Source organism: Filicampus tigris, chromosome 21, assembly GCF_054856515.1.
Source record: "Filicampus tigris isolate MCC_2025a chromosome 21, RoL_Ftig_1.0, whole genome shotgun sequence".
NCBI classification, from domain to species: domain Eukaryota; kingdom Metazoa; phylum Chordata; class Actinopteri; order Syngnathiformes; family Syngnathidae; genus Filicampus; species Filicampus tigris.
This window is the reverse complement of record NC_141237.1, coordinates 2542501-2564834: the sequence shown is the minus strand read 5'-3', so window position 1 is coordinate 2564834 and position 22334 is coordinate 2542501. Positions and strand designations below refer to the sequence as shown.

Below are 22334 nucleotides of genomic sequence, written 5' to 3'. Positions count from 1 at the left end.
TGCAACGGCGAGCTTTAACGAGCGGAACTAAACCCCGAAGGAAAGCCGAACGGCAGTGGGCCGAGCCTGAGCGGCCTCGGAGGTCCGAAGATCGTAACCAGCGGCTGACACTCGGCGCTGCTTTCAAGTCATCGAGAGAGGAGACGCCAAGCTGTTTTTTGCCACTCAAGTTGAAATGTACGTTTTACTCAAACTTAACATTAAACAAATAACAATACTCGCAGGTACATCTTCTTTGTCCTCTGCGAAGAACAAATAAAACTGTGGCGCAATGAGCAATCCTTGAATCTATATTAGTCCGTTTTTTTCTTGCTCTTTCTCAATATGTGTGTTTAAATGTGTTTGCATGGTTTTAAGAGTGTTTAAACACTTCGAAACTTTTTTTAAGTGCCTTAATAAAAATAGCATGTTAAAATAGGGTACTTCTATTCTGCAGATACTGTATACTGCCCCCCTGTGGCCAATAATGACTGGGCAGCTGTTCACTGTAGTTTGACAAGTTTAACTCAGAGGACAAATGTGGTGAATATGCAAGTTTCCTGACGATAAAGATCCTTCTCCTTCTAATTCAATGTTGTTAAATAATTCATGCTGCCTTTTTTTTCTTCTTTTTTTTTTGCTCAGCAGCAGAGGTCTGCCCGAGGAAAACGGTAACCTTTGCAGCGCGGAGGCTTGTGTGGAATCAAATACTCCCCGATGCAAGTAGATTGAAGTGTTGTTTCGTTGTTTGCGCTAAAGCACAAAACGCACAAACAACAGCAACAATGAACAAAGTCTTGCAAAGCTTTAATCCGGTCTTCAATCCTCTCGTTCTCCAATCGAGCGTAAGCGCGCAAATCTCTCGCGTTTGCCTTCGGGGAGTTCTCAGGCATCATCTCTTCTTATGCGATAATGACGCTTAATCGAGTGAGAAATCGACAATGGCAAAAAAAATAGATGCTTAGTCGGGTCTGACAACAGGGCGTGGACAGAAGCATTGGGACAAAGACGAACCTTTCTTGAGCTTGAAAAGTTCGCATTACGTACGTACGCATTAAAAAAAAGATAAAAAGATAATGTGTTGCAAATCAATATGATGACCCCAAAGCGATGGGGACCCCAGTTTGAGAACCGATAGAAACTAAAGACATTTGCGGCCCGCCATACATTTGTTAGCCCACAGCATATACTAAAGGTGACATTTGACGGTCTGCCCCCCCAAAAAAACCTTTATTTTCATATACTGTAGAGCTTTTCCAGATACACAACGCTACAAATAAACTATTTACGACTAAAATAACAACACAATTTCAGTCAAGGTCCAATTTATGATCATTCATGATTCTCAAGTAACTAACATATCATCTTGAATAGAAAGCTATTATAAGTTTTTCAAAATAACGAGAAAATAGAAACAATATATAATTGCGTGCTTGCTTGATTTTTATGTGTTGGATGAATTCAATTGACATCCTTATGTGGCCCTCAAACGAAAAAGTTTGGACACCCCTGCTTCGATTTCATTTCTTTCTCAGAGTGAAAAAAGACGGGACTAAAATAAGCGGCTGAAAGCCACCCTGGAGGGTATACCTGGCATCTTTTATCCACAACTCCACGCGCACTTTGCCACCGCTACAACACACACTTGGAAAAGGAGGCAGCCGGGATGGGGAAAAAAATGCGGCTGAGCCTCGTAAAAGTTTTGCTCTCCTCCATCGGTGCTGCGGTGGCACAACAAAGACAAGTGTTGTTGTTTCCCCGGGAAGCGAGCCACCTGCGGGAGGGTTAACTCCTCGCGCGCACATAAACAAAGGCTTTATTGTGTTGCGGAGGGAGAGCGAGCGATACATCAGTGCGGAGGAAGCGCGGAGCAGCTCCGATAAGGCATCGAGGAGGAAACCTTAGGGGAACGCTTGCTTCATTAAGCTACATCTTGTTAAACCGTGAATAAGGAGCGGGCTAGCAGCCCCCCCCCTACACTTCCATCTCCTCCCCCCACTTCATCCTGGCTGTGATCCATCCTGACCTGAGCAGACCTGCATGGCAACAATTAGACCAAAGGGCACAATGGATTCGAGAACTGACACTGCCTTTTCCCACATTCAATTCAGCTCCCGAAAAGTTGGCTGATTCCAAGATTTTATGTGGCGCCAATTTCACATGACATTGCAGGACTGCGTGTTGGGAGTGTCAAATAAACACATGTTAAATATGTTTTTGTTTATTTTAAAGAATGGAAGAAAAATAAGTGCAAAAAAGAAAAGAAATCTAATAATTTCACCCTAACAATAAATACACTTTTTTTTAAGCTTCAAATGCTATCAATCATACATATACAGACATATACAAGCACTGTTATTGTTTTGTACAAATAAAAAATGGAGAAAATTAATAATGAATAAGAGAAACTTTAAAACAAGTTAAAAAATAAAAATGATGATATACATATAATGACATCAAAGTAGAAAGTAGGATACACAATTATTTTCTAATCTATATACATTTTAATGTATCAATCATAAAATAAAAAATAATACATATAATATATACTGCATTTATAATACTTTATAAATGTAATTACAATTTCTAACTTTGAAATTAATACAAAATAACATCTTGTATATGAATGCATATTTACAGCATGTATATTACATTGTTAAGGCAATAAAAAATAAAACTATATATACTTATATATATTTTCACAATATACATATAATGAAGAAAAAAACATATGAAATAGGACAATAAACTCCCATTAAGTTCCCACTTAAAAATGTACGATTTGAATTTGGTAGCATGAGTAGTAGCCTTAAAGATGCGGATTTTGGACTTTTCTTCCTGGTAAGAAAGCGAATGCTTCATTCATCTTCTATGCAGACAGCTTGCAGCGGTGACTGACATCCAAACCCTCAAATGCAACACCTCTGTTCAAAGAAACAACTTTCTACACCAACCAAATGGAAATCGTATGAATAAGTGCGCTGCTGCTCATTGGCTCGCAGCTCGACTCAACTAACTGTAAACATCAATATGCGGATGTAGTCGAGATTGTGCTGTCATGTACAATATCCACACGCCCGCCAGATGTGCGTTCACGCCGCACTCACTAGGGGGCAGGCTGGCTACACTTGTTTTTGTTCCCTTCCCATTTCTATTTTTTTTCATCCTATGCTGCCTTGCTGCAGATGTTTGCTTTGGGTCATCAAGACGAAAGTGTGCGGCACAATGCAGTCGGGGGGAATCTTGTGGGAGGGTATTATTTAGCTTTAGATCTGTCACACGCACACACACACACACACACAGACACACACACAAGGTGCAAAAAGCAACCCTTCCTCCTGCCCTGCTTTTTCTCCCTCTCCCAATGGGAGCCGTATGAGCATTTATTTGATATCCTTCTCAAGGTCCACGTACAAGTAGAGTCTTTCCCCACTAGTAGGAAATGTCACTAACTAGTAGGAGATTCCACTTTCGATCTCTGTGTCACGTGCTCAAAAACAAAGGTGCTGATTGGCTGAAGAGGAGTTCTGAGTATTTGCGATCGATTGGCATCAGAAATTCAATTGGACAATTCAGATTCAGTTTCTCAATGCAATTATTCAAGTTCAGCCAATTTCAAACACAAACTGTTCAAATTCACTTTCTGGTGGCACATATTTCGTCCCATATACCAGTACTATTATTATGAAATTATAGTTCTAAATCAGGTAACATCTGGCCCTTCCTGAGTAATGATAGTAGCGCACGGATGTTAACTAGTGCACAGTTTAGCCTTACTAGTCACATGTCCTACTTGCAAGTCCAATTGGTCCTACTAGTGTGCACAAATGTCATACAGCAGTGGAATAATGTTGCTAATACACCCTAGTCATTCTACTAGCGCAGCGAGTTGACCTACTAGTGAGGACAAAGAGCATACTAGTGCCTTAAACAGAAGGAATGAATTCTCAAATGGCTCCCCGTTAGGTGTAGCACTGTACCAGCAGCTTGCACCACCCTCCCAAATCCCCCCTGCAATCCATCTCAGACTCACCTCCTCCTTCGCACTGCTGGGTAAACACATCAGTGTGACACTGTGGCGCATGCCCCCAGGCAAGTGGTGGTTGCACCTAGGAGGAGTGTGAGTGTGTACGTGTGTGTGGGGATGTGTTGTAGTCTATGTGTGATTGTGTGTCAGTAGTGCTGCGAGGGGCTTTGCATGCAGGGACCCAGAAAGTGAACTTTCGGGAAAAGTGCCAGTTGAGTCACCATCTTGCTCGTCAACTCCCAGGACACACTCACGTGGACACAAAGGCAAGCTAGCCAATCAGGAGTGGGCCGACAGTCGCATCCTGACACGCGTTGGTTGGTGGACAATCGGTCAAACCTCACCGCCGACCCATAAATGTTTGACATCATTTACAAAGCTACCACCTGTCTTTCAAGAAGCTAATGAGACATGGGTGGTGATGCCAACAATTAGCATGTTACGTTAGCATACCAACTGCAACACAGTACTGTACTTTATGCATTCTATGTAATGATACGACTTCAGAAAATCACATGAGACTGGGTTAAATGCTAACATGCTAGCAATTAGCATGTTATGTTAGCATAGCAAATGATAGCGTACCGTACACTCTCAAACTTTAAGCCAGTAATTTGCATTCTACATGATTCCCCATAGAAACTAACTATATAAAAGGCAAATAAGACTGGGTTAAATGCAAACAGTTTAGTTAATTAGTATGCTAGGATGCTATTTTAACATACAACCTGATAACAACCATACTGTTCCAACACATGTTGATTGAAAGATTCATAAGTACCATGTCACACCCAACGGGAAGTTACTATTTCACAAGGTTATTGGGACTGGTTCGGCAATGCGAATCTGTTAACAGTTAGCATGCTAGCATTCTCCCTCTATCCTGGACGGACGGCCATTTTATGGGACAGAGGTCGGGGGACGACAACTTTTAAAAAAAGAGATGGACTAAGCAAGTGCGGTGGATTTTAGGCCGTCCCACTAATCGACGAAACCGCTTTAAAAGGAAGAGGACGGACAGGTTCGGAGGACGCTAATTTTTATGAATAAGGACGGACGGATGAGAACGGAAGGGTACCCAGGTCGCGGACGGAGGACGGACCGGCAAAAAAGGGTAAAGTGCCCAGATCTGCTATTTACACTACAAAGGCTAATGAGAATAGGTTAAATGCCAACATGCTTGCAGTTAGCATGCTTGCTGGAATCTGACTGGATGTAATCAAAAATACATGTTGTGGAAGCAGATTGACTGTTTGGAATAAATTAGAACCATTTCGCAGTGTTACACATCCTGGAATTTAGGATGCAAATGTAGGTCAGTGCTAGCATGAACAAGAAACACAATGCAAAGAACAGAAAGCAGGGCAAAAGCCAACATGAAAATCTTAAGTAAAACCCAAGTATTCAGTGGATTTGTTGTTTGATCGGTGGTGTACAAGGGTAAACACATTACAGGGCCTTGGACTAAAATGTCAGATTATGGGCAAGTGAATTATCCAAGATAAGTGTGAAGGCGCAATCCCAAACTCACCTCTGAGCTCTCGCGTTAAAAATACACTCCTCGGCTGCCGGAGAACACACGGTGCCCTTTTGTTGCCTTCTCGCAAGAGCCGAAGCAGGCGGGAGATTGGGCTAAATTTAGCATAGCCGTGTTCTCTTCTTCACACACACACACACTCATATTCTGAATGCTTCTGTTGCGACATGCTCACTGTACATTTTTCCAATTTACACTCGCAAAGAGCTTGGAAGCTTTCAACTGCTTCTTGTGGGAATAATGCAATGGCCAAGGTGTGACCAACTCCAGCCAAGGGAAGTCACAGCCACGGATGGGAAACATTTTTTGCGACTATGACCAACAAGAACAACTGCGGAGTGTCAAAGGAAACCTGATTCTTTGTTCACTTGGTTAAGAACTCAACTTGAAACCCTGGGATCCCACCTGGTTCACACCCACGGTGGTGATGTCCCTCTAAAATGACTCCTTCCAGCATGACTGACTGGGTATGTGAAGTATTACTTTTGGGTGCATGGCAATTTCACAGACTTATCTTGCGTGTGGGACAACTCAGGTCACAGCCGCGGATTAATTCACTTTTACGGGCTTTGAAACACGGTCAAGGAAAAACAGATTCCAAGTATTTTAGGTATTAACCATGACTATCCTGCCTCATAATAAATCTCATATCTCTAAAATCTAGCAGAAACAAAGAAGGATGTCAGAACTGATAACTTACATTTCCACGAAAGCTGTACCTCCCCCTGACAATGGACCTGTAGAGCCGTGTTGGGGTGTCATCCTCAAAGGGCATGGACCCGCTCAGGATGACGTAGGCAATAACCCCTACAGCCCACATGTCCACGCCACAGGAGTAGGGTTTCCTCAGCACCACTTCTGGGGCCATGTACTCCGGTGTTCCACATGTGGTTCGTAAGGACCAAGTGCTGCGAGTCCCAGTAATGTCGCCACTTTGGGTACCTGAAGCCGAGGTTCGGAACTGGATCAACACAACTTGATTCAAGTGAGACAGTCTTAACTGGATTCAACTACTATGTGCGCCAAATAGTACAATAGATAAGGAAGGCCAAGCAAGGAGGAAGGTCAAATCGACACAACGGCCTAGCTCAAGTCACCTATGCCAAGGAGGCCTAATCTAACAATACAATACAATTTTATTTATATAGCGCATTTCATAACAGCAAAAGCTGCAGCATAATGAAGGCGACTGTTTAAATACTACTTCTGATTAAAGCCACAAATGTATTGCTCAATTCATGGATGAAACCCCTGTTGTGATTTTGTCATTTAGGGAAGCGGACATTGAGCTTGGAGAGTCATCAGCAGGTTGCAACAGAGACACAAAGAGACTTCAAGAGTCACTAAGAGGCACATAATTGGACGTCGCTGGACATTTTTCATGGATCAAACAACTGTGAATTTTTCTCCTTTCTCCAGAACAGCGAGTTGTGCAAAATGTATTGGAACATTCAACAATGTGTCAAAAGTTTAGAGGTGAAATTAAGTTCTTCCATAAATGTTACGTAAAACTTGCACATACTGTAAGCGACTTACTCCGGTTTTTGCCTGACGCTTCCACGCCTCCAAATGTCGCCAATCCAAAGTCGGTCACCAGCAGGCGGGAGTCGACGCCTGGGTGGTAGTAAAGAAGATTCTCCGGCTTCAAATCTCTGTGGGTGATCCCCAGCGAGTGGAGGTAGCCCACCCCGGCCAGGATCATACGCACGGCCCGGGCGGCGTCCCGTTCTGTGTAGTGCCCTCTGCTGACGACACGGTCCAGAAGCTCCCCGCCCGTGGCCAGCTCCAGAACCACGTAGACCCGCCTCGGACCCTGGAACACCTCCACCAGGCGGACCACGTTGGCGTGGTTGACCCGCCGCAGCACCGCCAGCTCGGCCTCGCAAACCTCTCGGGCCTGGGGGGCCTCCACCTCCATCAGCTTGATGGCGAAGGGTCGGCAACTGGTCCTGTGCTCGGCACGCACCACCCGGCTGAAGCTGCCGCGACCGATCAGAGCCTTGATGTGGTATCTGATGAGGCAGAATGGGAACGCTGATGAGTCATCAGAGCACGGCGGGCGCATCTGTCGGCACATCTGGAGCACGTTTGCGCTCTCATTGTCAGCGAGATGGAGAAAATTCTCACTCATGAGGAGAAAAGTCCCTTCCCGTGAAATGAAGTGGGAGAGAATTGAACCAACAGGGAGGTTCCGACAGGGAGCGTAGCAAATCCAGGATTTAAAAGGTAAGTATCACCATGATAATAAACATTAGGGGTGTAATGGCACAGCAAAAAATTAAAAACTAAAAAAAAAAAAACAATCATGGATCGGTCAGTTTTAAGGTGACATTTCGGTTCACATTGAGTATGTGGTTGGAAAGAAAAATGAATCTTTTTTGAGGTGGCCAGTTTTACACTTTACCTTATATGGTCCTTTACCTTATACGGTTGGAATCCCTCTGTTCCATTGAAAAAAAAAAATCTTGAATTGAATGTATGTATGAATATTACACCCCCTAATGGTTGCTGTGAACTCATAATGTACCTGATGTTTCAGAGTAAACAATTCCTCTTTCCACATGCTCAAATTTTACACATCATCTTGCTTGCTTGGAAGCCTTAATTACTGTATATCCTTCTCCACTACTTTCACCGTGAGACAGAGACGCTCCACAGGTGGTGGGCTTTATGTTTTCACTCTTTTGATAACATAATTACAAAGGCGAGGGAAGACGCGCAATTAGCTGCTACGCTGTCATTTGGGGGATGTTGGCACGCCATACCAAGTAGAAAGTGCTCACCAGAGCCGCCAGGATACTCTTTCAATTTCCGAATACAAGACGTTATAGGGAGAAAAGTGAATTTATTATTAAACTGTGTGCATAAGACAATGCTGTGTTATCACCAAGATTGTTGTGTCTCGAGTGGAGGGAAGTAGCGAGATGGACATAACAATCCATCATTAGTTGACCCTTGAGGATTCTGTGGAATAGTAATTGACCATCCCCCGTCGTTGCAGTTGCAAGTGTGAAGCAAGCGCAAGAAGAATGTATACTGCACTGAAGTGAATTCATAAAGTGACCAAACAGGTCAAGATGCTAAGCTAACATAGTGTATGGAAGAGGGAGACGAGCAAGACGGTTCCAACAAAGCTGCTAGCTTTGTTAGCTAAGCTTGGTAGCACCACAGTTAAAGACTGGGCCTCCAGTTTGTGGCGTAATGTTAGCATTTTGGCTAACAACAGTAGGAAGTTATTTTATAGGATAACAGAAGTACATTTCCCACCTTGGAACAGACAAAATGTGGGCCTGTTGAAATTTTATTTTCTGGGTTTCACATTAGTAGCAAAACATGAGGATTATGGCTCCCGAGCTAACAACACCAGAGCGATATTTTACAGGTAATAATGATAAAAAGCGTATCTGGAATAGTTGACAGAGTCAAGTGACTCCATATCATCATCACATCATGCTCTGCATATTGAACTCTTGAAGCAACGCGTATTAAAAGACAAAAAGTGCAGCAACACATTTCGACAGTCAACTCAAAAGTAGCGGGACCAATGCATGCTCGCAGTTCGGCACCTGCCGATTCACCAATTCGAAGATTTTTTCAATATTTAAAAAATATTCAATAAAAAAATATTTTGGGGCGGGCCAACTTCTGTTTTTTTGGGGTCTTTATTTTTTCCCCCGAATGCAGTTACCAGGTTACCAGTTATATGCAGATTTAGGCTATTTTGGCTATCTCAGTGTACGCACAATCAAATTGTTTGATTGTATTACATTTGGTCATTGCTATATGTTTTTATAAATTACAATAGAACAACAATTACCTACCTTGAGGTGACCCGAGCGTCAAACTTGTCCTTGTATGTGTCTCCACTTTTCACTTGCTCCTTTTCATCTTGAAAACTCATTTCTCCTGAAGGACTAATTGTCTTGCTTTTCGTGTAGAGCCACCCACTGTTCTTCTTCTTTAGTTCCTCGTGGTGGTCCCATTTCCTGGTGAAGGCCACCAGCGACTGCAGCACGCTCACGTCACGCTCGGTCTTCTTATTTTCATTTTCATTTGGGGCTGGAAACACCTTGCTGGTCCCGCAGCCCATCATCTGAATGGCGGCGGCTTGCGGCACTCAAGAGAGGCCAGGCGCTTGATGTGAGGCGCGCGTGTGAAGTCTGGCCCACTGAGCAGGTGTCACTTCTTCATCCTGAAAGCGTCACGCAAACAGGAAAGTGCTTTGAAGGCATTGTCGGTGCTCAATTGGCCGAGGACACAATGGAGCGCAAATGACACGCGTGTTTGAAAAAGCACCCCAAAAAGTAAACTATCATGCTAGTTGCATTCCTCTGGGGAAATTCACTTGTGTTTTTTGGGGCTAAAAAAGTAATTTAAGTTGGAACAACTTTCAAATATAAATGATTGACATTTACGGTAACAATGTTAATTAGCATAACAAAGTAAGCAATTGTTCGCTCCAAAAAAATTTGCTGAGTTGTTTTTACTTACATCTTTAAGTTCTTGGAAAATAAATAAAATAAATAAATTAGTTCTGTAAAAAAAATATATATATATATACACATATGTATACATATATATATATATATATATATATATACACATATGTATACATATATATACATATATATATATACATATATATATTTTTTTTAATTCAAAAACATATTTTTTTGCAAGGGGATCCGTCGGTTGCCCACCCCTGATTTATAGTAATATCCAAAGAAGCAAAGCATCCTTGTATCGAGAGTTGAGAAGCGCTCCATTCATCCAAGATGTGTGCCGCATAAATACGATTTTATTTAGTCGTCGTGAAACATTAGAGAGCGTTAAACAACATCCTCTACGTGACGCTTTGGTTTAATGTATAATAAAGGTGTTTTATATCGATCAAAACTTTTCTGATGGCCTTTTTATTAGGAGCATCTGTTTCATAATCCGCCGTTTCACAATGACAACTGGAATTCGTGTCAATTGGCAGCAGATGCCACGGCTTTATTGCTGTTTTTACAAGCGTGCTCACAAAAACCACCTGAACATGTTTTGAAAGAGATAAGATAAGGTGATGGGGAATGCTACCATCCCCAGCAAAAAATTAAAATGTTTCTTATTGTGTGGAAATAAAAAGTTGATTACTCGCAGTCACTTGCTTGCTTAAAGAGATAATAAAAGAAAAACGGCAAATGATAAAGTGCCCTTTTGTATGTGTGTGTGTGTGTGTGCGTGTGGGTGCGTGTGTGTCAGAATATTTTCTGAATATACTTTTTTTTTAAGCGTGTGGTTGTCAGCACAGCTCAGAAAAGTCGGGACAAAATGGCAGAATGCTTGGGTGGACATGTTTACATGCATCTTGCATCACCGTTTTGAACAGAAATGCTGCTCGCTTGGTTTGACTCACATACACACGTGCACAAACACGCACACCCACACGCCCGCACACACACTGCTAAATATTTCATTTGACTCTTTGGAACTTGTTCCCGAACAACTCACAAGTGGCGCACACGCATTCACACACACACTAAAAGTCATGTACTACTGGATACAAAATGTTAATGCAAGGATGCATAGCAATAGCTGCTGACAGCACTTAGCATTTTATGTTTTTTATAGAAAAAAATGTAACTTTGGGACAACAGACCATCCGTGGTCTCCAAACCACTTGAAATATTTTGATTTTGAAGCATATTGAAAATGTACTGCAGTAATGTAGCAGTTTTTATGTGTTAAATCCAGAAAAACAATATTCACTGATGGGGCGCATAGTAATAGCTTTTGGACCAAAAAAACATTCTTTGCATCAAGTTGTTTGTTGTGTGCCGCCTCACATCAGCAGTGAGGTGGTAAATAATCATCCTTGCGAAGACGTCCTCCAGGGAGTCAGCAGTGTGATCACAAGATGGCCGCCCGCTCTGATAAACGACGCCGTGACATGCGCAAGTGAGCCTCGGGACCTTAAGGGCGGTCAGAGCGCCACCAACCTGTCAGGCGCTTCATTACCTCCCCCCGGGAGTGTTTATGGTTTCCTCTGCCCGTTTGTGCAACTTGATGCTGGATGTTCTTCTCAAGGTGCAACTGTGACATTTCAGTGAGAGTCTACCAAGGTTATTAGAGTTCACGAAAGCTTACAAAATATGTAACTATGTGTAACTCAAGTTGAAAAAAAAGAACATTTCCGTATTGCGCCACAAACGTACAGAAGAAAGAAGTCGTTTGAAATTGTAGTTAACTTTATAACACACATACCGCTTGTTTTTTGGTTGTTTTTTTTCCAAATCGCTTACACTCGACAAATATTCCATTAAAAAAAAAACAACCTAAAACTAATACTTAGAGTAATAAAAGCTAAACTAAAACAAATCATTAATAACAACAACAACAAAACGGCTCTAAAACTAATTCTAGATATTGAAGCTATTTTTCCTTTGGGGATACTACGAAGGTTGCCTCGTGCGAGCTCCTTGCTGTTAAAATAACAATGTGAGGCAGAAACACATTTTTTATTCTTTTTCTTTGGTCCAGATGATATATTGCATGTGGAGCTGGAAGTTTTCAATTATTTAGCTTCGCTCGTGGCAGAAACAGAAGTGACGCGAGTATAATATGTGCAACACATCCATCACGGCGCCAGAGTTTCACCGCGGCCAAATGTCGCAACGCTTGCGGGACGAGCTTGTCTTGTGCTCAAACGGACTAGCTGCTTTGTTATTAGCTTTTTGTTAGCATGATGTCATCATGGTACAGTATGATGATCATACTCATGCTGCTTTTACCTGCCTCCCGTCACTCCAATTGATCAAGACTAACGAATTCATTTAAGTGGTGCTAATAATGTGATTAAGATGCAAATTGGTCATTTCTTTTCATTTCTCGGCATCACAAGCAATCAGTCAAATGTTTAGCCTTGCTGTGTGGCTTATTTTTTTTTTAAGTCTCGCTGAGTGAGTTGATTTTGTAAGCTACTTGTTAGCTCTCATAAATTAAGCAATCAGTAAAAGAGCTGCAAAGTAAATTGTTAAAATGTGTCGTTAGGATTGTAAATGTCGTCCTCTGGTAAACAAATCATTTTAGAAGTAACTAAATAAGATTACAAGTTACTTCAGGAGACACCGACAACATAAAAATAACTGCTTTAAAAACGGATTTCTTGCTCAAATATTGCTAAATGGATCGCTCTCAGAGAGCGTCAATCAAAAGTCAGCAGGCTTGTCCTTGTGTAGCCAACGAACGGTCCTGTTTGACTGCGTACAATGAAGATGTGCGAGTGCCTGTCACCTGTCATGTCTTGTCGTACATCATCGCCACAAAGACAAGCTCGGCTAATTTGCGCCATGACACAAGGAGCCTCCCAATTAGCGCCCGCTGGCGCATCAATCAAAAAGCAATCGCCGGCTGCGTTGGTTTTGTCCCATTGCATTCAAAGGGGCGGTATGCGTTCAATTTGCTAGCTCGATTGACAATGCGCCATGCTGACACTATAAATTATCTTAAAAGGTCTGTCTAAGCTGTCAAAATACATCAATTTAATGCTAAGGGGAATGGAAATTTACCAGAAAAGGTTGGAGATAGGAAAGTCTTTGACTTGGTGAAGCAGCATGTCGCTCAAAATCAAAGGTCGCTGCAACGGTTAGTATACAAAATCAAATAAAACTTCATTCAGGATTAAACGAAGGGAAAGAAAGAAAACTGTTCGGGCGCCATTTTTGAAGTCGCTGCATGTGTGCCGTGGCACAAATGACAGTGAGTCCTTATTTTCAAAACAACACAATCATTTTTTTTCCCCTAAGCCAACAAATCTTAAGTCAGCATTTAATGACACCCTGACCAGCCAGATTCCGGTTGAAGGCTATTCAATTGTGTCCTCACAAGTCAACAATGGCAGGTAGGAATCAAACACGGCAGCAAGTTGGGAATGCAGTGTAAGCACCGTCCGCCGCCACCCCCGCGTCAGCGACATTCCTCATCAGCAGACAGGCGGGCTGATTGCCCAAGACGACTCTTTAGCTCCCGGGAAGTATTCCCGTGCGCTGGCGGTTACAATCAGTGATGAATGCTAACGTTAAGTGCCGGGGTAATCATTTCTCGACGATGCAATCCCGAATTCCTGCTCGGAGACGATAAGACGAAGGGTGGCGTAGAGATGAGAGCGCACCGGAGCACCTGAGAGGGCCTTGGTTAGCGCCGCTAGATGTTGGGACAGCAATGTAGCAAGGTGAGAGGGTGTTCTCATTGCGGATGTTCTGGAAAGCTTCCACTCAATGAAAAAAGTGTTCATTGCCTTTACCCAGACGTGCTGTTCAGGTCAAATTTGAGCCGTTTTGACATTTAACAGAAAAAAAACCAAAATGTCATTTTTTCATCCTGAAATTTGTCAGGAAATGTAAATATTTGAAAATGTAATTCCTTTGTACAGGTGCGCCACACTGAGGCTGTTCCGGGCTAAATATGTCTACTAAATTGGATTTTAGATTTAGCTTCATTTGTATTCAGGTAAAATGACAAGGAGAAACACTTGCGTCATACCCTTGAATTGAATCGTAATGGCACTGAATCGAATGGATTCATTCCGCTTTAAAATTTAACTGTCCTTGAATCGTTTGGTACCTTGTCTATCGAGACATATCGAATCGTCTTTTATTGGAAAGATACATGGTGCCATAAAATGCATTTCTTCTCTGCAGCGGGGATGGACAACTGGGGTGGGGGGGGGACGTAGGACCACACATACACACTTCCTGACAAGATGTATGACAAAAAATGGCATATGAAGCATGGAGCATTTACTGTAAGGGAAGAAGCCATTGAAAGGCCCCCCCCCAAAAAAAACAGTAACAAAAACAAAACAAAACATGATCGTGGTACGATCTGATTCCACCAAATTTGCACAGGCTACAACTACGTGGATCAAAAATTGATTGATTATGCAGGGTTTATAGATTGATTGACTACAGATTGATCAATGGATAATTTGTTGGATAAAGAATTATTCACGATGAAAGCTGGATACTGTAAATGAATGACGGATTGATGATGAAAGGATGGATACGTTGACAAAAGCCAGCCTGGAAACCCCCCCCTCATCTTTCCCCTCCGCCCGTCCTCCATCTTGGACACTCCATCAGCCCTGCTTGGCGTTGGCATCGCCTCTCGTATCCTCCTGAATTACTCCTTGGAGCCAGCATCCAATCACAAAGCCACATTTCATGCTGCGCCGTGACAAAACCATTGCTCATTGCGCCTCTCAATATTTATCATGGTACAATTTCCCGCCCTCAAAGCTTCGCCGCCGCCGCGCTCTCAGCGGGCAGATTTATTTACGACACGCTCAAGTGCCGCAGCCGCGCTCCCGTGGAAGAACTTTTTGCCGGTGTGGGGGAGACGCTGACAGAAGAGAGTTGGGGAAAGGGAAAGGTCGGCGGCATCTTCAAGTAGAGGCCACACCCCCCAATACATTCACTTCCAGAAGTATTGGAACAGCAAGGTCAAGTCATTTGGTTTTGTTGTAGACTAAAGACATTTGAGTTTCACATCAAAAGATGATTAGTGACTGTTGCATCCTTCATTGGAAAATGTTTTTCCGGGCCTTTACCGTAGCCTCTTTGAGTTATGGTTTATTTTTGGGGGGTTCTCCCTTCAGTTTGCTCTTCAGGAGATCAAATGCATGCTCTATTGGGTGAAGGTCCGGTGATCGACTTGGCCAGTCAAAGACCTCCCAGTTTTCCCCCCTGATGATATTGTTGCATGATGAAGCTTCTCCTGATGCCTTTGGAGGCATTTTTCTGTAAATTATCAGATCAAGTGTTTTGTAGACTTCAGAATCCATTCTACTGTTACCATCATGAGTTCCATCATCAATAAAGATAGTTAGCCTTCAACACCAAAATAAAAAATGGAATTCTGACCTTTTGTCTCATATGATCAGTCATCTTTTGATCTGAAACCCAAATGTCTTCAGTATACAAAAAACACAAAGGAACTGAACTTGCCGTTCCAATGCTTTTGGAGGGGACTGTATTTAGCCGAGCTCATGTGTTGTGGTTCCTGCTTGTCACTCACTCAACAATTGATTTTTGTTTTGTTTTGTTTTACATTTTACAGACCAGCACATTAGCCATCCTAAGCAAGGCAAAAAGGCAATCGGTGTCTGACAAAGTAGCGGGCAGTAGGCAATCGGCGGACATCGTGAACCGCGCCCGCCTGAAAGTCACCCCGTGTCCGGGAAGGCCGCTTAGTAGCGCCAACGCCGGCGGGATTGTGGCCAAGCAGTAATAAGGAAGCAAATCAGAGCTTGTTATCTGGTGCTTAATGATTGGGCCGCTGATTATCAAGTGTCGGCGGGGTCACCGGGTCTCGCTTTTAATTCACCGTCTAATTGGCTCAGCTGCTCCTTCAGCGGTGAGGGATTAAAAAAAGAAAGAAGAAAACCTTTGGAACTCCCGCAAGTCCTGCAGCCATTAAAAAAAAAAAAAAATGAATCCAACTTTGACTTCCCCTATCATCTCACCTTTTTCCACTCTCTCGAGGGAACATCTGGAATAAGTGAATGAATTAACGAGGACTCTCCAGAATGAGACATTACTAAAAAAGTAAAAAATGAATGAGGACTCTACTGACTGTGGCAGTACTACAAAGAAAGATCACTTTATGTGGCTTATGAATGGATGAATAAATGATGACAAGCCTGTCTTGGACATTACTACAAAGTTAAATCAATTAATGTGGCTCATGAATGAATAAATGAATACAGACTTGTTACAGTGTCCTCACTAAATCATTACTACAAAGTAAAAACTCACTTGACATTACCACAAAATCAACACAATTCAAAAAGGTTCAAGCATGAGTGGATGTAATGAATGAGGAATTCATTGCTGACTTTGACATTAATAAAAACTTGAAACAACTCATGTGAGAAATGAATGAATGAAGGAGGACTCAGCAGCTTGATTTACTACTACAAAATCAAAGCAATTCATCAGGCTCATGAATGAATTAGTACTCTCAAGTCTTTCCTGACTCAGACATTACAACAAAACATTACAACAACACCTGGCTTATGAACACACACACGCACATTTTCTCATTCCTCTCCTACTTGCTCAAGCATGTGGCCGTTAATGAATTGATGCTAATCACTCAAGACAACTTTGACTTGATTAATTCCGCTGGTTAACTTTCCCGAGGGGCATCATTTTCATACAAAACATGGCTTTCGGTCCAAACTGGAAACAAACAAAAGGGTGCACGTGAACCCTGTCCTGATCGCGGGAAGGTTAAAACTGGATAACATGCAATTCCCAGAAGTTGCGATTAGTAATTGCGCTCGTCTTTAAGAGTGGATTAAGACCAAAGAAAAAGAAAATGTTCTACCATCAGACTTACAGACTGATTCTTTTATTTGTTGCATTGAAGTAGGGCGCACTGTTGTTTTGATTATAGAGCCTAACTCATGTGTCAACAGAACAGTAGAGCAACAACAACAGATGGCCGCCATCATGTCTTAATATACAAACGAACGCAGGCGCGTCATTTTCCACTCCAAGTGAAATGAACGCGCCGGCTCCCATAGCACCCGTGACGGGAGCAGGCGGAGGTTTATATACTTTTTCAGTGAACGTGAAAGTGTAGGAGCAGCCGTTTTTGGTTTATAAAAAGTATTTTATAAAATGCATTTTTTTTAATTAATTGCATTTACCTTACGGAAAGAAACATACAATATATACACTATGTTTATTTTGAATACGATGCAAAGAATATAAACAGTACATTTGGCCGATTAGAAATTAAACAGGAGTCGCTAACATATAAAAGATATGTTCGTGCATGCAACAGCCCACAAATGAAGACCAGCATAATAAAGACGTAATAACCTGCACGGCAAAACCCCCAAGCGTCATCCGGGAGAGAGTACGCCATCTCGCATCGTAGCCACCCAAGCAATCAGGCGGCGAGACGCGACGGAGTTGACCCGACAAAGGCGTCTTATTACCCCACCGTAATTGGAAACAGTGCGCAAGGACGCAGCCATTCCATTTGGAATATTTACAAGTCAATAAACGTTTGCGTTTGCTTCGCACGCCGTCCTTCACGCCTGCGCCTGGCAGATAAGACGGAGGAGGTCAAAGGGAGCGCTAAACACAAATTGGCACAAAGCAGATCACACGTGGACGGCCGGAGGACTCGGCTCTACATTAGCGCGAGCGTAAATCAGGCTGGGGATACCAATCGGTAGTGGGAGGCCCTCCAGGAAATGAGATGTGCTTCAGGCATGTTATTGCGATAAAGACGTAGCCAAGCTCTTCAGGTGGAAGTAACATCCACCTTGGTGCTCTCGGGAGCACGAAAACAAGAGTGTGCAGATGTAGCTACATGCTAGCGTTTCATGCAAGGTCAAAATCAAGCACTGCCAACGAAGTAAACATGAACGTGATCATTCTATGCGACAAAAAGTTTAGAAAACTAATTCGTCACACAACACAAAGTTGAGAGTTGAGTAATGTAAAGGTGAATTTCTTTCGGCGATTTTGGCAGATGTAATACACATAAAAAAGCTAAGAAATCACATTTTCTATAACCCCAACCAACCAACTTGACCAACTTCAAGAGTTTAAAAAAAATATACGAACAGATTATTGAAAAAAATTGAGTCACTCACAGCCCGACCTAAAAATATCAAGAATCTGTCTAACCACTTAACCAGCCAAACTTATAAAAACATTTTTAAAATTGACTACCTAGACAATGAATGATGAATGAACAAACAGAAAGCCCAACAAAAATTACTTTGATAGATTATTAAAATATTAGACTCACGAACCAACAAACGAACCAACATGCCCACCAACCAACCGCATTTACAATTTTTGTATTATTGAAACATTTATAGCATGATCAAGTCCAAAGCTCTATTTTTTTAAATAATTATATTAGCATAGGTCATCTTGAATACATTTTCATTGGGGAAACACTGATAAGGTTTAATTTCGTGTCTCCACCCCAGCTCCCACCATGCTTTGCTAACAGACCTGCTGCTGGGCTCTGCGCCTATTTGCTTTGATGGTGGGGAAAAGCGGTGGGTTCACTCGGCGAGCATCTGCTCGGCCATACGAGGGGAGATAAATCTGCAACAGGCGTGATGCATCTTCATTAAAGTCAGCGCTCAACACCTCTCTCTGAAAACTGCCAAACTGTCCAGATGCCACGTTTAAGCTGTGCGAGGGAAGAAAGGGAGGGAGCGAGGGAGGGAGGGTAGGCCGAAAAAAAAAGACGAGAGGTTCAGACACGGACGAGTGGCTCCATTTGGGAGCGTTTCGTGCCACCGCCGCATGAATTTAGACATCAATCTTGCTTAAACAATTACAGAGTAAGATGGTCATTTGCATGCTTGGAGGCTGGAGGCATGAGAGGCTCGGCGAGTGTAGACACGCTTGCAATCATATCAGTCCAATAAACTCATTTACATTTAAAAAAAAAAAAAAAACTGTGCTGGCGGAAAAATCTGCCTTGTTTTGCAATGGGTGATAATTGTTTGGGAAGCTCCAAATGCAATTTCTAACAGCAATACTAATATTAACTTTAATTTTTCATTTGGTACTGTTGAAACAGCTGATACAGTAATTTGACACACTAACTAGCTACCTATTTTGATAATTAAGTAGCAGGCTTTTTTGCGAACTAGTTATTAACCAACTAATACATATCTTCAAAAACGAGTAGCTTGCTAGCTAAATAACTAAATAATTAACTAACCAAACTTTAAATTGACTGACTAACTAGCATGCTAGCCAACTAACTGACTATCAACCCAAACTTAAAAGATTATAAAAATAACTTGCTAACTAGCTATCTTACTTATGAGCTAACTAACTAACTAACTAGCCAGCCAACTAACTGACAAACTAATTTACTAACTAACCACAAGGACTTCAAACATGACAAAAATGACAAGCTAACCAATTGCTAACAGACTACCTAATTACCGAGCTAGTTAGCCAAGTAACTCATCTCACATTTCGGTATTTATTTATACAATTTTTTATTTTCTTTTGTTTAATGTGTCAGTTTTACAGTAAACTTCATAGAGATTGTGATAGAGATGTTCACAATCTTCAAGTATCACAGGTTAGTCTGGAAAGTATCCCCTATGTTAAACCGGGGTTTGCTGAATTGCGTCATGGCCAACCATGCCAGAGTCTTTCATTAAAGCGGAAAGGACATCCTTGATGACACGATGGTGGATGCATCCCGTCCGTTTTTGTTCACAGAAAGCTGGTCGCTGTGATGTCGCCGTTGACATTCTGGTCCATGTGGGAAAATGAGGAATGTGTGCCACTGTTCGCTCCCTACTTTGGACGGAAGGTCGCTGCTATTTGCTGCTTGGCACAAAATAAAGGAGGTGACATTTGGAACGCGACAATGCCAAATCTTTCCAATATGCACACATGGGTTCTGTGCGTAATTTTGAAGACTCGACTTTAGCCGATCAAAAGCTGTGAAATATACACGAGTTGGAATAATTCATTAGGTGGTACAATACGAGGTCCCGCTTACGGGCGGTGTTGTCTCATACACAGTTCATACAGACGAAAACACACAATTAATGTAAATAGGATTTATGGGGACATGTACTAAAACATTGGATTTTGGCTTACTCTACCCTCAGAAACATACCTCCATTGTTCCAATTATGAGGACACTTGTCGTCGTAACTATAAATGTCCTCAAAGTGTTGGCTGTATTGAGGTGATATGTCCTCATAAACCAGTAAAACGGAGCTCACATAAATTCACAAATTACAGTATGTAAGAGGTCCTCAAATATAAGATCATTCTGCTTTTTTTTTATGGTCTGGGTTTTGGTTTCAAGCAAGGATTAAGGTTTTACAGTAGGGTTTCAATCAGGGATAGCTTTTTAAATTAGGGTTGCAAACAGGCAAGGGTTAGGGTTTTAAAGTAGTTTTAATAAAGGTATGGATTTCAAAGTAAGGTTTCAATCCAGGGTTGAGGTCTCAAAGTAGGGTTTTAAGTCTTGGTTGGGGTTTCTACGTGAGGCTTCAAGCCAAGGTTGATGTTCCAAACAGGGATTGAGGTTTCAAGGCAACGTTAGGGTTTCAAACAAGGTTTATTGTTTCATATTGGTGTTTTAAATCTGGGTTATATTCCCATAATAAGTCAATGTATCAGTAATGCGTGCTGGGAACCATTTGACCGATCAATAATACACACACAGCCCGTAAACGCTCTCCAATTGCGTCAATTTACACCCCATGAAAAAGTCGACTTGCGGAACAGAGAGGGTTGCCAGCACGTATCAAGATCACGTCAAAGTGGGGTACAAGACATCCTTCACGGTGGTGAGGGGGACCGCGGTGGGCCGCCTTTATGTGTCGTGCTACGCGACTTAATGACTGACGAGCGCTGATTTACGGCCGCCGCAGTGCCGGCGTCTGCGACAAATTACTTCATAACGCAGCCTGATAATATTTCCATTATTTTCCATCATAAAACGGGATGACGCTGAGAGACGGCAAACAAACGAGTTGACATGGAAGGACATGAACAACATGCATTGTGACTCCGTACTCGTGCTGTATGGCCACATGCATGCCATCTGGTTTCTTCATCTGTCCGGATCGTCACGACAAGTTCTCGACCGACACGCAATTGAAAAGTGTCTTAAAATGGCTGCCGCAGTGTTATATGAAAAAAAAAATAATAATAATCTTTACAATAGAGAAAGTAAGGGTTAGGGTTTCAAAGTCAGGTTTAAAGTGTGGGTTAGTGATTCAAATCAGTGTTCTCGGATTTAAACTAGGTTGTAGTTTCAGAGACAAAAATAAGAGTGGGGTTTTAAAACAGGTTTAGAATTCCAAATATGGATTAGGGTCCCAAAGAAGGGTTTGAAGATTGGATTAGGGGTTTAAACAAGGGTTAGGGTTTCAAAGTGGGGTGTTCAAGTCAGAGTTTGCATTTGAAAGTAAGGTTTCAAGTCTGGATTGTTGTTTTTTTCCCAACAAGGGACAGGTTTCTAAGGATTTGAAGTCTGGCATTTTGGAAGTAGGGTTTTAAGTCTGGGCTAGGGTTTCAAGTGACATTTCTATGAATGTGTGAAGATAAGGTTTTAAATCAGAGTCACAATTTGAAAGTAGGTTTTCAGTTCATACAAACAAAACACACACACGAACACGCGCCGATGACAGCACAGTGTTTACAGTTGTTCCCGGACGCTAAATTGCAAGACGATCCTGGCACTTTATTCAAAAGATAAAGAGCCTTCAGGCTTTCGCTCAGTCATGCTCATGAATTATTCATTAAGATAATGACGCCGATATTAATAATACACAGAGTCATCTCCCAGTTATACACTGATAAATGTCCAACAGGAGCCGCTGGGATCACAGTCCAATGTCATTTTCACCACAGACACTTACATTTCTTTTCAGTTTTGCAGCAGATGGATTAAGAAACATCGGGAAGATATATTAAATAGGTGTGGTGTGTGAAAAGGAGTACGGAATGTTCTAAGGATCGCCCAAAACCTAGAGCCAAGTGAAAGAAAGGGATGTCATTTTCAAATTTTTTTAAGGGGTGGTTGGTGGCCCGTGTAATTAGACAGTCAACTGTGCATCTTATGGACTTATTTTACAAGTATGTTCCCAACACCCAAAAACAAGAATCTGCATCTACTGCACCTAAAAATGACCTCTCAAAAGAAAGCGAATAAAAGCGCTCACTTGTGGTGTTAAATGCAGACTTCAAGGACTAAACCAAAAAGGTGGAATGTCCCCTTGTG

At 42.1% G+C, this 22334-nt stretch overlaps 1 protein-coding gene across 2 annotated transcripts in view; it reads right to left on the bottom strand.

The window, feature by feature from the left end:
* The window catches only part of LOC147127122 (serine/threonine-protein kinase H1-like), a 75209-nt gene that overhangs the window by 1651 nt on the left and 51224 nt on the right, over positions 1–22334 (bottom strand). Inside the window, exons 3-5 of one of the 2 annotated variants that reach the window (XM_086021079.1) lie at positions 9365–9735; positions 7080–7555; positions 6244–6485 (exon numbers count right to left, since the gene is read on the bottom strand). In XM_086021079.1, the coding sequence (XP_085877205.1) occupies positions 6244–6485; positions 7080–7555; positions 9365–9636 (990 nt within the window). In that variant the 5' untranslated portion in view covers positions 9637–9735. The remainder of the gene's footprint in view (positions 1–6243; positions 6486–7079; positions 7556–9364; positions 9736–22334) is intronic. The other variant, XM_086021078.1, reaches the window with a different exon arrangement.